This window comes from Protomyctophum parallelum, assembly GCF_964188405.1.
Source record: "Protomyctophum parallelum genome assembly, chromosome: 13".
NCBI lineage: Eukaryota > Metazoa > Chordata > Actinopteri > Myctophiformes > Myctophidae > Protomyctophum > Protomyctophum parallelum.
In genome coordinates, this window is record NC_139708.1 from 41,287,546 (window position 1) to 41,304,335 (window position 16,790).

At 43.5% G+C, this 16,790-nt stretch overlaps 2 protein-coding genes and 1 long non-coding RNA gene across 3 annotated transcripts in view; 2 read left to right on the top strand and 1 right to left on the bottom strand.

Annotated features, from left to right (window-relative positions):
• The window catches only part of lmtk2 (lemur tyrosine kinase 2), an 87,251-nt gene extending 86,243 nt beyond the window's left edge, over positions 1 to 1,008 (top strand). Inside the window, exon 20 of the mRNA XM_083779127.1 lies at positions 210 to 1,008. Coding sequence (XP_083635253.1) covers positions 210 to 238 — 29 coding nt within the window. The 3' untranslated portion in view covers positions 239 to 1,008. The remainder of the gene's footprint in view (positions 1 to 209) is intronic.
• Positions 1,009 to 3,404: 2,396 nt separating this feature from the next.
• Positions 3,405 to 6,234, top strand: LOC310868842. Its single transcript, XR_014570106.1, has 2 exons — positions 3,405 to 3,751; positions 3,852 to 6,234. It is a non-coding gene; the product is annotated as an uncharacterized lncRNA (long non-coding RNA).
• Positions 6,235 to 10,850: 4,616 nt separating this feature from the next.
• LOC310868672 (tectonin beta-propeller repeat-containing protein 1-like) overlaps positions 10,851 to 16,790 on the bottom strand; it is a 36,452-nt gene continuing 30,512 nt past the window's right edge. Inside the window, exons 21-27 of the mRNA XM_083779128.1 lie at positions 15,881 to 15,937; positions 14,926 to 15,100; positions 13,914 to 14,049; positions 13,329 to 13,421; positions 12,395 to 12,501; positions 11,604 to 11,723; positions 10,851 to 11,341 (exon numbers count right to left, since the gene is read on the bottom strand). Coding sequence (XP_083635254.1) covers positions 11,204 to 11,341; positions 11,604 to 11,723; positions 12,395 to 12,501; positions 13,329 to 13,421; positions 13,914 to 14,049; positions 14,926 to 15,100; positions 15,881 to 15,937 — 826 coding nt within the window. The 3' untranslated portion in view covers positions 10,851 to 11,203. The remainder of the gene's footprint in view (positions 11,342 to 11,603; positions 11,724 to 12,394; positions 12,502 to 13,328; positions 13,422 to 13,913; positions 14,050 to 14,925; positions 15,101 to 15,880; positions 15,938 to 16,790) is intronic.

Here is a 16,790-nt window from a genome sequence, read left to right on the forward strand (position 1 = left end):
ATCACCTCCCTTCCGATCCCTTCCGGCATAATCTTCCATCCTTGCCTCATGCTGGTCACGCTAAAGTCTCTCTAGAAGCGTTAATATTCCAAACGAGATGCATGCTGAAGTCCGAAATGAAGACAGAACATTGTCCTTTTGGACAATAGATGTACAGTATACTGGACACACATTCTAACTGTGTTTCTTTCCTGTTGTGTCTCCTTCAGGAAGCAGCGAGGACGGAGAGAAGGACTAGTCCCTTTGTAATCCAATAAATACATCGATAAATAGAAGAAACTGTGCTCTCTACTTACGGACACCCCTCTCCTCCCTCCCTCCCCTCCCCACCGCACCGCGTGGTGCTGCGCTGGCACTTTTCAGGACCGCGTGGGAGAGGGAGAGAGAGAGAGAGAGAGAGAGAGCGCTGTGAACAAAAAAAGGGTGGATGACTTGACGATGGCGGCCATTTTGGATGCCTCTCGGCGCCATGGCAGCCACATTATGGATGCTTCTCTCAGGCACAAACTACTGTTTTTTAGTTTTTTTTCACTTGCGGGAGGCGAGCGCGCGGCCGCGAGCCGGGAGATTCTCCCCCCGAATAAACCCAGTGCAATCCATACAGGACCAATAAATGACCTGCACATAAAAAAACAAACGGACCTGGCTTCTAAAGATTCGCTTTAACCACTAAAACCCTCCATACTTTACAGTATATACTACGTAGTTTTGACCGCTAATCTTCTCGAGACGGCCGGGTGCTCACGGAGATTTCCACCTCATTTTCAGCGCCCAAAAATGAGTAAAGGAAAGGAAACCTGCACTTCTGTTTCATCTTTGCAGTCGTGACTCGTGTGCACATTTTGTCCTACTTGTAAATGGAGTAAGTCTGAGAGAGAGAGAAGCATTTATGCGTGTAGTTTGCTCGCTTTAGCAGAAATGGAAATTAAGAGTATATATATTTTAAAGGTATTTTCGAATATATTTTCGTGACCATAAAAAAAATGACAAAATGACGACGGCTTTTCCACGTGCTGCTTTTAGGGGCGTGGGGGGGGGTGGGAGACGCCCAGAGGCCGGTTGGAAATCCTCATTATGTCCAAAAGTGTTCTTTTCGGGATTCTTCTTCTTTTTTTTTCTATAGTAAAAATAGCAGATCTACAAGCTCGAAGCGCGTCGCTTCGCGCCACGTTTGGAGCTTGTAGATTTGCTACTTTCGATGCTGTGTCGCGTGACGCCCGTAGTGCAGTGTGATCAATGCACGAGAAAACACGGAGAAAAAAAGTTTAAATATGGACATAAACGAGAGGTTTTTGCCCGCAGCCCCGACAGCAACGTTTTTTTTTTTTAGGAGATTGTGGACTTGTCTGTGCTTTGAGTAGACTAGTTCACCGGGGTCCCCCAGGGCTGCATACTAGATGCTCTGGTGTTTCCCCTCGACACGAAAATAAAATTGCTTTTTTTTGTTGGTCGGAAACGGTTCACTCCTGAATAGTGTGGTTAAACGTTCATGGAAGCCCATTCTCGGTGACGTTATTTTTTATTTTTATTTTTTTGATCGATGCACTCCTTCCTCCTCTCATCACCTCACCACCACCAAGAGAAACGAAGCTAAGAACCCTGGGAAGTGGAGTTTAAACACACAGCGGAGCCTCTAGTAAAGCTTTTGGTGTCTGTCTGTCTGTCTGCCAAATAGGAACGATAAGCTCTTTGAAAATTCAGCCGAAAAAGCTCCTCGGATTCAAGGTCGTAATTAACACTAAACTCTCGGCATTGTATTTATTTTTGCTCCTTCTTCTTTGTGACATTGCGTGATTTTATTTCAGTTGCCTTTTTTTTTGTTTTGGAATGTTGATTTTTTGGGGGGTTTTCTTTTCATTTATTTTACCTCCTCGTTAAAAGGTCGTGAATTCACGATCTCCGACCTCGTCGGAGAGAAGCTTGGGTTAAAGTCTGTCCGGCTGGAGGTGTGTCTATGGGATGGAAGCGCCGGCCGGGGGATCGGGACGATTCCGTCACTGGATAATTTAGGAAACTCGGACGAAACGATTTCTTTGTCGAGATCACGAGACAAATCCGTTGCGTTTCTATAAACGGTTAAGAAGAGGTGGTCGTATGTTTCGATCTCCACGGGCGATTGAATTTAACGGATTTAATCCGTTATATAAATGGAGGTTATGCGCAAGGCGTGGCAAATACATGAATAAAAATGCTTTCTGGCCTTGACAGATTGCATTAACCCATTTAGACCTGAGGCCGCATCGGGGTCACCTTATAGCTTTTAACCATTATTTTAAACTTCATCTGTTAAAAAATAGCAGATCTACAGATCTCGTACGAGCTTGTAGATCTTCTATTTTTGAAAAATCATGAAAATATGTGCAAATCTTTGAATATATACTCTTTCAGAGCGAACATTTTTAACTCAAATCTTTGCTTCTGGGGGGGGGGGGGGGTCCCTGGAACACCATATGTTCAGATGGGGGTCGGCGGCCAATTACATAATACTTTTTGCCGGTCCTTGACATGAAATCGTTTGAGAACCACTGACATAGAAACATGTTTTAGAATTTGTAGAATCTGGTCTCAGGCATAAATGGTTTAAACAAAGTAAAATGAGGTTAAACTCACTTTGCCACTGGCTTGTATGCACATATCCTCTATGAGATGTGATGTTATTGTTAACAACATGATGGGTTTACCCTCTATGAGATGTGATGTTATTGTTAACAACATGATGGGTTTTTCACAATAGTTGAAAACGGCCCAGACTACAGACCTCACAGCACTTTGGAACACGGCTGCCGAGGGACTGCAGATTGGTTGTGTTTGTGTTTGCCGTTTCCATTTGAATGTTTTCACGTTGATTCGTTTGACATAGGAAATGTTTTTGACCACCTGCCCAAGTAATCAGTGGAATAAATGAGCTAAGAAGATGTCTAGTTGGAGCTCTACTCATCATTTAAGTGCTTGTCATGGTGGGGGGGTCCCCAGTTCAAATATGATTATTTTGGGGGGTCCCCAGTTCAAATATGATTATTTTGGGGGGTCCCCAGTTCGAATATGATTATTTTGGGGGGTCCCCAGTTTGAATATGATTATTTTGGAGGGTCCCCAGTTCAAATATGATTATTTTGGGGGGTCCCCAGTTCGAATATGATTATTTTGGGGGGTCCCCAGTTTGAATATGATTATTTTGGGGGGTCCCCAGTTCAAATATGATTATTTTGGGGGGTCCCCAGTTTGAATATGATTATTTTGGGGGGTCCCCAGTTCAAATATGATTATTTTGGGGGGTCACCAGTTCAAATATGATTATTTTGGGGGGTCCCCAGTTTGAATATGATTATTTTGGGGGGTCACCAGTTCAAATATGATTATTTGGGGGTGGGGGGGGGGGGGGGGTCACAAGCTGGACATTTGGAGATCCACCACCGTTGTACGGTAAAGTCCATGACCAACCACTCGCGACAGACATGTCACTATAGGAAAAAAACTAATCCCCCAACAGATTCCAAAATCGGTGACAAATAGCAGATCTACAAGCTGACCACTTCTGTCTGTACATTGTGGCCAATGTGGACGTTGACACTGTGAGTCAAACTAATAGATTGTTAAAGGTGTCGTGAGCTTGTAGATCTGCTGCTATGATATAGGGCTCAGATCATGTAGGGCTGAAATGTGTCGGAATGTATAAATGAACTGAACTGTTTTTGTAAAACGTGTGTGTGTGTGTGTGTGTGTGTGTGTGTGTGTGTGTGTGTGTGTGTGTGTGTGTGTGTGTGTGTGTGTGTGTGTGTGTGTGTGTGTGTGTGTGTGTGTGTGTGTGTGTGTGTGTGTGTGTGTGTGTGTGTGTGTGTGTGTGCAATGAGTTCTCATGAATTAATTGGTTTAAAAACAGTTTTTTTCCAGATCGACCGGTGATGTCAGCGTTTTTCTCTTTGTCTGAACACTAAACCAGTGGTTGTTCAACGTGTGGGTCGGGACCCTCTCGGGACTCTTTGAGACCTTAAAGAAAATAAAACAATATATTCCTGAATCAAACGTAATCAACAAAATATAGTATAAAAAGAAAACTGGTCAAACATTGTCCAAATTGTTGAGAAATAGTCACATTTAGCCAAATTATTTTTGGGGCCCACTTGGCAATACCCCCAGGGTCCACCAGTGGGCCCCGTTCTACAGGTTGACAACCACTGCTCTGAAAACAGAACTCGCTCAGCTACTGTTATCATTTCTCGCTGTGTCTCTCTCCGTCTCTCTCTCTCTCTCTCTCTCTCTCTCTCTCTCACACACACACACTCTCTAACAGAGTTCTCTAGTTTGCCTTTGTTGTTGTTGTTGATTTAGTGTTTTTGGTTTACTGTGTCAAACCAATTTGACTCCCGGGAGATTTTCCTGCAATGATGATGATGATGATGATGGTGATGATTAATTATTGTATACCGTTGTCTTTAATGTTGCTGTCGGGCAGAGAAAACCTTGTATCTCAACCGTCATTTCAACTGTTTTTAAGTTTCTCTTTGAATCAAATCGCTCTATACTTTTGTCGTACAAGAGTTATTGTGGGGGGGTATGGCTTCCAGAAACATGTTGGTTTTTTTATAAAAAGATTAACCAATAATAAAGTATTATTAACGAGGACTTACGACTAAATAAAAAATACTTTTGGATATCTGGTTTTTATTTTTTCTCAAACGTGACGGTGTTGGACATGCAAGGTTTTCACCTGACAGCGACGTTGACTTAATTGTACAGCGGGGTTGGGTTGGGGGGAGGGGGGATATTTGTGTATCATTTACGATGATTAATTAATGTATAAAAACACAACTCAAATGGTAAATATCAGGATCTAGGCAGATTGAAACTTTTTTTCCCTTTTGTTCATGTACAGAAATCATTAAAAAAAATACAGTTCTTCCAAACTGACGGGGTTTTAAAGGAGAATCCACAACAAAATCACATGTACCCTGAATTATAGGCTGATTCAGGGTACATGTATGTTGGGACAGGATTATAGGCTGATTCAGGGTGCATGCATGTTGGGACAGGATTATAGGCTGATTCAGGGTACATGTATGTTGGGACAGGATTATAGGCTGACGATGTATTTGTACAGCTCTCCTAGTTAAAGATTAATCGGTCAACTATGGAGCGCTCTGCGTGTCTTCAATGATCAACAGTGGTGGATCTACCAAGTACTCAAATCACACCCCAGTTCTCTAGTCAAAAAGGATAGTATATATTTGTGTATCCTTGGTCAAGTATTACTCGACCACCACAAAGTGCAAGTTTGTCTTGTCAAATGTGTACGCGAGTTACAAGTGCTGAAGTACTTGCTTTGTATTGTTTTCCTTTGCTAAAACAATACAAATACTATTTTTTATTATTTATTATTTATTAAGTATTAAAAGTAGTATGACATTTTTCCGGCTATCGTCACTATTTTCTTTAAATTATTTTGAGTTGATACATTTGTATTTTCCTTCCTAAAGAAACGACGTGCAGTCCAAAAGTACAACACTGGTGTTTCTTTCTGTGAAATGTGTCGTGAAAAGCGAATAAACAAAGGAATGGAAAGTACAGATAATACTAATAATACAAGTAAATGTACTCTTAATACGGCGTCTACCACTGTTGATCAGCTGTATGGATCCATAACATTATGCTCTGTATCTTAGAAAAGATTAATTGATTGATTTATCAATAATTTATTGATTCATTAATTTAAGGATCACCTCAGTTGATAAACAACAGACTACAACCAGCAGCCTGTGCTTCAGTTAAACTTGAATTTATTTTTATTTAAGGAAATCTTTTTTTTTCCATTTTATTCAACGACAGTATACATTATTTTATTTCTATTATTATTATTTCTTTGCTTAATCTTGCACATTTGAAAAGTGTAACTTAATGTCGAACTGTACTGATGTATATAAATGTTGATTTTTTCGTCTGTAAATGGGAAATTTGTCGTTTTAGTTGAATAGGTATGAGGTTTCATTTTTTTGTAATTTAAAGGTTGATTTAAAAAAATGAAAAAAAGCAACATATCATCGTGGTCATTCGCATAAGAACAGTTAAATTAAGACAGACGTGAAAATGCATCGTCTGTCCTTTAAACTTGTAGATTTTAAAGAATTGTAATATTTTTACTTCATACTGATAATGATGATCATGCTTAGTGTAATTGAATGAAAAAAATGTTTATAATTACACTGTTTAATATGGAAATAAATGCAAATTTACTTCTAATCGTTATCTTATTTGTCAGGGTAAGGGTTGCTATAAGGGCTCTGTGGAGGCTGTGCTGGTGAGTGATTTTAAACTCTGAATAATACACAGTGGTGGAAGAAATCATTCTCTTAAAGACACATTGACGTCAAGATTATTGTGTCCTGCTTTTTCATCACTTAAGTTATTTATGGTGTCTCACTTGTCAGATATAGAGGGTATGCACATTCATAAAGTGAATGGCACATTGAGTGTCAAAGTGAGTTTAATGTCCTTTAACATCATCTAATGCAATCAGATAGGACTTTTCTGTTTGGATGTGTGGGCTGTCAAGGCCAGAAAAGTAAGATGTCACCCACATTATACCCTATATAGGAGTAGCTACCCTTCTTTTCCTAGTGTTGCTAGCCACTCCTGGGCCCTTTCTGAAACCAGTCCCTTGACTTGAAGTGCTCGGGAGGTTCCCTCGTCAGGACGTGCCGCTCCAGCTGAATCAAGTTCCCTTGATTAGGGTGCTGGGTATAATTAAAAACTGTTTGGAAATACACTCGCCCTCCTTGTGCAGAAACAGGAAACAGACACCATTCGTTGCCATGGTTACCATCATGCAATTGTGTTACAGGTCTGTTATTTTGTTTGTACAGTTATATTGGATTGCATCGTGTATTGTGTGACATGGATTTCATTAATATGGAAAAAGAAAATACAGCGTGACTGTCAAATGACATGTCATAGGCCTATAGGCCTACATCCATGGTCTTTATAAATCATTGTTAAAAGTTGTTTCGTTTGTGTGGTTTCATTTATAGTTTTTCACGGTGGGGTAAATAAAGAGCCCTTGTGAACATCAGTTGGAGCGTTGCCTATTCTGCATCAGATGAAGATTGTTTAGGAGGAGTTTATTTATCAATTATTTGTGGTGGTACTTACATTTGTAGGTCGCGGTTTCCATGCGGACAGAGCGCAGGGCTGCACAAGGCAATCGAGTCTAGATCGGCACAGACTCGCTCTTGAGGGCTTTATAAGCCACTTCCACTCAAGGCTGCTTGGTTTCGGACGACACTTAATATGGCGCAGCCTCACGTGAACGCGCATATCGAGGGCAAGTGTGTAGGGCGAGTGGCGAGGAGCTGGTTTCAGAAAGGGGGCTATAGACAGTCACAGCAATGTCCCTGGCTTGTCCCAGTACTGAAATAGCTTGTGTTGACCACTAGGTGTCACTGTTGCGCAGCCTAACGCACACAGCGAGGCCAGGGAGGAGTGCTTGTACATTCCAGTACTACAGCACGCGTACAGTAGGCCTACAGCACCACTCGGTTCAGGTCTGATTGTGTTAGTTTTTGGTAGCAGTCATGTTATTTCACGTTTTCCCCCCTTTTTAGATAACTCATCTTGCACTTGAGGTGTACCTTTTCTCAGTGGCGTGCACAGACATTTAGAGGGGCAGGTGCTCAAGTGAAAAAAAGGGCACCTTGTGCAGCGCATGGAACCGGCCGGTTGCCTTAATAGTGTGAGATTCATAGTTTTCGGGGCCTAAATAATATATTAGAAGCTTTTTTATGAAGAATTAATCAATGTCGCCATGGTACAAAAAATAAATATATATATATAGTATTTATTTTCCTAGAGGGCACATTGCCAAAAGGGCAGGGGGTGGTCTAGCATCCCCTAGTGTCTCTGTACCTTTTAGTTTGGCGTCACCTTAAGCTACCTGATTTATGGCAAAATAAATGGTTATGGCAAAACTTAACTTAAATAATAATCACTATTATGGGTCCATAAAACATTTATTCATCTCTTTTGAATGGATTATTTGCATACACTATTCGGTGATATATTTTCTGCCTAATTTGGGCCGAAACCAAATAGGCCGAAAATGCTTTTTTTTTCTTTTTTGCCATTTTCTGCCTAATATTGTCTGCGGCTGAATATTCGGTGCATCGCCAGACTGAAGAAAACTTCAGGACGAGAATAGGTTCAGAGTTTTATTTCACAGTTGGTCGTCGTCGTCCTCATCAGAAGAACATCAATGTTCAAAGGATGGAAACATTCATCACTGCTGTTACAACAGGTCCGTTCATCATCACACTCTGTAGATCAACACCAGAAGAACAAATACACTTCATATTGCAAGATGGAAACAATATAGAACAGGAGGAAACAATAGAATATTAGGAATTATCTGCTGAGTAATAATATCCTGGGGATCCAAAAATAAATGCTTTCAGGTCATTCCAATGTTTGTAATAAAAACAAAGTAGTATGTTATTGTTTTTTAAATGGAGTGGGAAAACGATGTCTCATTTAAAAACACATAAACAAGCCAAAACATTATGGAGAAACAAAACACAACGCAAATAAATCACATCGCAGATGGAAGGTCAATCAGGCAAATGAGACCGAAGCAAATACAGCAAAACAAACTAAAATGATAATAATTAACACCACACAAGCTAATTGATAAGCCAATCAGACAGATGGACGATATAATGATCAGCCAATAGGAATAGGGCATAGCAGTGGCGGTCATTTTCTGGTTCCATCATTCCAGACCCATTCATATTTCCCATAGAGATTTCCAAAAATATTTATATCAATTATTTTAACTATTTATGAGCATTTCTTCTGTTTTAAACTTTGTATGTGCTAAAAAATAAAATCAAGCCATCCAGGATTCTGGTGATTCATCACCGTAAAACATTTGTTTCTGTCAGTGTGAAGAATATTGATTCTAGACAAACATATCGTATCTCTCCACGTAACTCGAGAACCGTTTGCCCCACCGACTTCAAATTCGACACACGCATTCTACACCACGACTATGAGACAGCATGTGATGTCACTGCCATGCCCTATGAGACACCATGTGATGTCACTGATATGTCCTATGAGACACCATGTGATGTCACTCATGTCCTATGAGACAGCATGTGATGTCACTGCTATGTCCTATGAGACAACATGTGATGTCAGGGTATAGGTACGGTCCTGTCATACGGCGCTGTCGTTCGCTGAAAATAGCATATTTATGTGCTCACAACTCGTACCCGGATCGGAAAAGCTGACGATGCTGCCTCTGACATGCTGGTATCGGTATCCAGGAGTATATGCCGTCTATGCTACTCCCATACCACGCTATTTATCACAATTTTACAGTTATATTTTCAATGTTCCAGTTGATGTTGAGCGACTGTTTTTATACTCTTTTTTTTTTTTTTTTTAAGATATTTTTTTGCGGCTTACGCCTTTTATTGATTTTTTAAGGGACAGATAGTAGGCTGACAGGAAACGGTTGAGAGATGGGGGGATGACATGCGGTAAAGGCCGTGTCGGGTTCGGGAGTCGAACCCGCGGCACACCGCGACTGGATCACCAGTCCGGTGCCCAGACCGTTACGCTACGGCCTGGGCTGTTTTTATACTCTTACTGTACTATTTGCATTACTAATTTGTAGCGGCACAACTATCAATGGAATTATGATTTTTTTAGTGGTACAGCCACTCCGATGCACAGCAATGTGTGTCTCTGGCTGGCTGAGTCTGTTCTCTTAACTATTGAATTTGAAGGCCCCCCTAACTGTTGAGTGCAACCATTTGTGGACCATTTGTGTAAACTCTCAAGGACCACTGAGGTTCCCTGGACTTTGGACTTCCGACTTTGGTATCGGATGCATGGGAACTCGGTATCCAACGAGTTATGGGTCGGAATCTGTATCAGGAAGGACAAACGAACGTGTCTTATCACAACGTGTTGTGAGCTTGTAGATGGTCTATTCTCAACGTGTTGTGGTGAGCTTGTAGATGGTCTATTTTCAACGTGTTGAGCTTGTAGATGGTCTATTTTCATTTTTCAACGTGTTGTGAGCTTGTAGATGTTCTATTTTCATTTTTCAACGTGTTGTGAGCTTGTAGATGGTCTATTTTCAACGTGTTGTGAGCTTGTAGATGGTCTATTTTCAACGCGCTGTGAGCTTGTAGATGGTCTATTTTCAATGCACTGTGAGCTTGTAGATGGTCTATTTTCAGCATGTTGTTGTGAGCTTGTAGATGGTCTATTTTCAGCATGTTGTTGTGAGCTTGTAGATGGTCTATTTTCAACGCGCTGTGAGCTTGTAGATGGTCTGTTTTCAACGCGTTGTGAGCTTGTAGATGGTCTGTTTTCAACGCGCTGTGAGCTTGTAGATAGTCTATTTTCAACGCGTTGTGAGCTTGTAGATGGTCTGTTTTCAACGCGCTGTGAGCTTGTAGATAGTCTATTTTCAACGCGCTGTGAGCTTGTAGATGGTCTATCTTCAGCGAGCAGCACCGTCTTTAGGACAGTCTATGGAATGGGTTCAGAGCTCTCTGAACTCCTATAATGATATCATCATTTATAAAAAATCTATTTGCTAGATCTGTAGATATGGTCACATATATATGCATTTATGTCAATAAAAACAATCAATCATTTAACAACCAACCAATCAATCAATCTCATGGATCACCCGATAGCCAGAAGCTAATGAGAGCAATTGTGTGCTTAAGTTTATTTATTTGTATGTTTTTTTTCTCGACCAAATCGCACCAAACGTCGACGCCATCCGCAGGCTGCAATGCTCCATTTCACCCTTTCCGTAAGAAATCAAATACTTTCCTCTTAAATATTTGTGTGATTTAATTTCTACTTTGGGGAGGAGAGAGAGAGGCTGGGGAACAAACACTGTAACATTATCCCTCCATCTGTGGAGCAGGAATGTGTGAAAACAGAACGACGTGAAGGAAACTAGCCTGAGGAGATCAGGGTGTAGAGAGACCAATGATTCTCAACCTTTACACTTTCATTTCAGCGACCGCCCCCCCAACATTTTGGTTCCTAATATAACGATCAAGTCGGACCGCACGTTGAGAACCAGTGGTGTGTAGTAGACAGTGTCGAGCCATGAGGCACACGAAGAGAGCTGCGAGGAAGTTGGTTTTTGCATGGTGTCAAAGCCACGCCCCCCTGGGCAGGGTCACACGCCCACGGCATTCCCGTTGGCTTGTGTCTCGGGCCTGGAGGGGCGGGGACTGCCGGCAGGGGCGGAGCTAAGAGGCGGGAACGGAGGGCGGTCTATGGAGTTCCCTCTCACGCTGATGTGCTCCCAGCCACCCTGTGGGAAACAAACAAACAGATAATCACTGAGTTCACTGTCAATAATAATGGGTGAACAGTCAGAAGTCAAATCTCCCAGATCATATTATTTACAAAATATACCCATTCATGACTTTATGTCAAACTGAACTGTAATGCGTGATTACGTAGGCCAAAAGTCAGATATGGGTGGGCCACACATGCATTTCCAGTACCCTGATTCAGAAAAGGTCTGGATTTGAGAAGAGCTGTGATGATGATGATGATGATGTCACACTCACCCCGATGCCGAAGTCCCACGATTGGCCCTTGGGTTGCATAGGCCCCACCCCCAGCCTGTGACAGACAGCCCCGGGCGTCTCCGCGGGGAAACCCTGGACGGTGTCGGCTATGATCCATACCTGCAACACATGATGACATCACTGGGCCAATCAGAATGAGCCATGCCTGCAACATATGATGACATCACTGGGCCAATCAGAATGAGCCATGCCTGCAACACATGACAGCACTGGGTCAATCAGAATGAGCCATGCCTGCAACATATGATGACATCACTGGGCCAATCAGAATGAGGCACGCCTGCAACACATTGGCACTGGCCTATTTGGGAACGATGCAAGTTGAGAACAGTGAAAATCGAGAATACATACCCCACCCTGTTATATCCGTTGTCTTTAGTTTTGTCTGTCTGTCTGTCTGTCTGTCTGTCTGTCTGTCTGTGTAAGCCCTTGTGCAGTGTTAAACGTCTGTGGAGAATCTCTGAGGAGTGACTGTGAACTGTGACGTAATCAAATGGCAGGTGTTGGGAATAAGGCTGGTGTTGCCATGGCAAACAATTGGCTCAGTCAGAGCCTGGGAATTGCACATATGAGCTATAGGGGACTTACTGTTGGCTCATTAGGTCCACTGGGAGAGCCTGACCAGAGCCTTGTGTAGCGGTTCTGGACAACCGTGTATCCCACCGAGTCTAGGCGACGGGCACTGCACTCTGTGTGGTGGTGTGGAACACGTGTAGGCAACAGACAGAACCTCCATCTGCCTCAATGTGGTGTGGTGCGTGCGTACGTACCTGGTCCAGCGGTCCGACAGACACCTTGGTGACGTTGTTGGAGATGGGCTCCCACGCTGACCCCTGGGGGTAGCTGGGGGTCAGACCCTGCCTGTACCACAGGTTGCCTACAGGGGGAGACAGAGAGAATGTATGTATGTAACTATGTACCGACCCATAGACCCATTTAAAGGTAGCTCTGGCGCTTACTGGAGCGTCTGTCTGTCAGTCTGTCTTTCAGGGAAGGCGTGCGTCCGTGTGTGCCGATCAGAGGCAGGTGGGGTTGCGGAGCCTTTTCGTAAACCCAGGGTGCGTTCGGACATTGGATGTGCTCTCTGGTCGTCTGTTTGTTTTTCGAAGTCCCGGAAAAGACGCGCTGTGATCACTTTGAGTGACAGCGTGCCTCCCCGAATATGAACCTCCCATGAACTGCAGCGGCCAATGAGGTATCTAGGTTTCTATATGTATGGATGTACCCTCGCACTAAACACTGTGCACACAATGTGTGTACATATATACAGGTCTGTAACTCTGTGTGCAAATGCACCCTTACGGGTCTGTAACTCTGAGTGTGCAAATGCACCCTTACGGGTCTGTAACTCTGAGTGTGCAAATACACCCTTACGGGTCTGTAACTCTGAGTGTGCAAATGCACCCTTACGGGTCTGTATCTCTGAGTTTGCAAATAAACCCTTACGGGTCCAATTTGGTTCCATTTGCACACTCAACGGTTTTTAAGGTCAACCACACCAATGCAACTCGATGAGTTGCATTGGTGTGGTTTGCAACACCCTTTGGTGTGGTTTTGGCTATAAATGAGCACTGAGGATTTTACAGTGTAGATTGTTTAATGGTAATAAATTGATTGCTTTATTTGTATAGCGCTTTTCTAAGAACTCAAAGCGCTTGCAATGGTCCATTCATTCACACGTTGGTGTGGGGTTTTAACACTCACTGTTTTCATCCACAGCGAACACAGACGTCCTTCCCACGGAGAGCTGTCTGAGAGTCTGCTTGGCAGGAGAGGGGATGTGGTACCAGCATTCACCTGCAGGGGGAGACAACACAATTCAATACAGGGGAGGGGATGTGGTACCAGACTACAATTCCAGTCTGCGCATCGCTTGAACGTGGCGTATTTTAGTAGCGACATTGACTGCAGACCCGGAAGTGCAGTTTTCAGACTTTTTTGATTAGCTACACCTGTTCTACAGGTCACTGCTCCATGGATTCACGCCCTGTAGGCCAGGTGTAGTTGATGGTATACCTCAGTAATGAGCATATTAGATTAGATTTGTCTATAGACTATTGCTGCCAGAACGGTGCAGCGCACATCCTCTTACTGTGAAGTAAACTAGACCTACTCAACTGAGTGCTTGCTTTTCCTCTCTTTAGACAGCCCTAATGCACTCACCGGCAGGGTTTTGGGGGGACACTGACCCCCTAGTACACTCACCAGCAGGGTTTTGGGGGGACACTGACCCCCTAATGCACTCACCGGCATGGTTTTGGGGGGACACTGACCCCCTAGTACACTCACCAGCAGGGTTTTGGGGGGACACTGACCCCCGGTAGAACACGGCCCCGTCCCGGGCGATGGCCCACACCTGGTTGGCACCGCCGATGGAGATGGACTTGAAGGGCTGGTCTGTGCCCACGTGCAGCCAGGAGGTTCCCTGTGACATCACACAGTGCATGCACGCACGCCATACAATTTTTTTAATTTTCGTTCGCATTGGGCTCAAAAAGAAAATCCTGGGGGAAACCCATTGGAACATCTGGCATAGGAAGTGGGAGTCAACTTGTATATTGCTGGATTCGCTGAGCTGACCAATAACAGTGCAGAGGGGCGTCGCTGCAATGCCTTGTGTGCGATTGTAAATCGGCTATTTTCAGCATGCGAACAACTGTAAAATCAGCCATTATGAAGGCACCAAGGCACCGCCAACATACATTTTTGTCAACTGTATATTTAGTCAACTAAACTCTTATGATAGTCGATGGACTAAAACTAAACACATACACTGCTGAACACGAGTTACCCAACTTCTAGGGTATTTGGCACTGGAAGGGTTGCTGCTAGCTAACTTATGAGACATCGTACGTTTTTCGTGGCTTCTCACTGACGAGACTCTCACACACGCGTCAGTGTGTGAGATTCACACACTGACGCGTGTGAATCACATGACCCGAAGAAGATATAAAACAGGTTCGAGCCCCGCGAGGCTCCAGGGGAAAATCCCCACATATGGACTGCTATGGGATGATGCAACGCGACACGATTTGTCACAAATGGATCGTGGGTTATTTTCCGACACTAGCACATGTGTGCGCGCTAATTCAAGGCACCCGAGGTGCGTGGAATAGAGCGACGTACGATATTGGGTGATTCTTCAAAGGTTTAGTGAAAAACACCCAACAGTCAACGTGGGTTAAAGGTTTCTTTAATTAAACAGTCAATTTAACAGAATTGTATTCAAAAGACTACGACTAAAACTGAATCAAACGTTGCTGTTTTAGTATCAACACTGCAGAAGATGTCATATTCTCACCGCGGGGACTTGGGGCTGCACCCCGAGGCGACACAGGACGTCTCCCTTGTCGCTGAGCGCCCACACGGGAACGTGCTCCGCCCGACTCTGGGCCAGACACGGCATCACGGAGATGTCACTCAGCTGGATGGGCGGGACATGCTGCCACGGACCAATCACAGTGATCTTACACTTCCTGGAAACAAAAAAAAGGTACAACGGGTGACGTCATTCACACGTCTTTAACACCCCGATCGCCGGCCCAGGCGGTGGCGTAACTGTCTGGGCACCCGACTGGTAATCCAGTCGCAGTGTGCCGCGGGTTCGACTCCCGAGCCCGACACGGCCTTTACTGCATGTCTTCCCCCATCTCTCTCCCGTTTCCTGTCAGCCTATTGTCTGTCCCTTCAAAAAAAAAAAAAACACCCCGATCGCCGAGGACGAAGTTCATCGTCCTTTCTATTAGTAACACCCAGCACCCAGGACGAAGTTTTATCCACGTTTATTGATATCAAAACCGATCGCATCGCTCCAAGCCTAGGAGTGCCTGTTGCGCAATCCTCAATGTTGCACAACAGTGGGACGTCATCGAAAATGTCCCCCCGTGTTGTCGTGCGATGAAGGAACAAAAAAACGGAAGTGAAGTCAGCTGGATAATGATGGCAATGGGAACAGATTTTTTTTAGAATCCATCTAACTCTGATTATTTTTTCCAAGCTGCGTTTTTCATCCAAACAAGCTTGATTTGCGGCTCACAACTATAAAAGTTATTCAAATGTATGTTTAAGTTAAATAACATTCACAGGACCTGTTAGCGATTTTACGCTGTTATCCTCGAAATTAAAGTAAACTAAAAATAATATGTTTAAAAACTCAGTGGCCGTCGTGTTTTCTGGGTGAGTGTGTGTGTGCGTGCGTGCCGGTGTGTGTGTGTGTGTGTGTGTGTGTGTGCGTTCATACATTGACGTGCACATACCTGGCCCATCTCCTGCGTCTGACAAAGTCCTTCATGGTCTTGTGGCCGTGGAAAGTCCTACGAGAAACAAACGGAAACCAGACGGATTCAAGTCTCACGCGGGGGTCCCCCAGGGGTCTACACCCGGCACCCTCCTTTTCTCCTCCTCTACCCGGGTGTTGGGTGTTTTGGAGGTCTGGCACTCGTTACTGAACAAACATGTACTTCGTGGGGTCTCTCTGCTCTATTGCGTCTTGAGACTCTACTTCGTCACAGTGATAACATAAAATTGTTTACATATAAACTTTAATAAAATAGAATTGTTAGATATAAACTATACTGGAGTAATAATGAGATGTAAGTGTTCCAGGACAGTTATAATAGTGAGATGGAAGTGTTCCAGTGCAGTTATAATAGTGAGATGGAAGTGTTCCAGGACAGTTATAATAGTGAGATGGAAGTGTTCCAGTGCAGTTATAATAGTGAGATGGAAGTGTTCCAGTGCAGTTATAATAGTGAGATGGAAGTGTTCCAGTGCAGTTATAATAGTGAGATGGAAGTGTTCCAGTGCAGTTATAATAGTGAGATGGAAGTGTTCCAGTGCAGTTATAATAGTGAGATGGAAGTGTTCCAGTGCAGTTATAATAGTGAGATGGAAGTGTTCCAGTGCAGTTATAATAGTGAGATGGAAGTGTTCCAGTGCAGTTATAATAGTGAGATGGAAGTGTTCCAGTGCAGTTATAATAGTGAGATGGAAGTGTTCCAGTGCAGTTATAATAGTGAGATGGAAGTGTTCCAGTGCAGTTATAATAGTCAGATGGAAGTGTTCCAGTGCAGTTATAATAGTGAGATGGAAGTGTTCCAGTGCAGTTATAATAGTCAGATGGAAGTGTTCCAGTGCAGTTATAATAGTCAGATGGAAGTGTTCCAG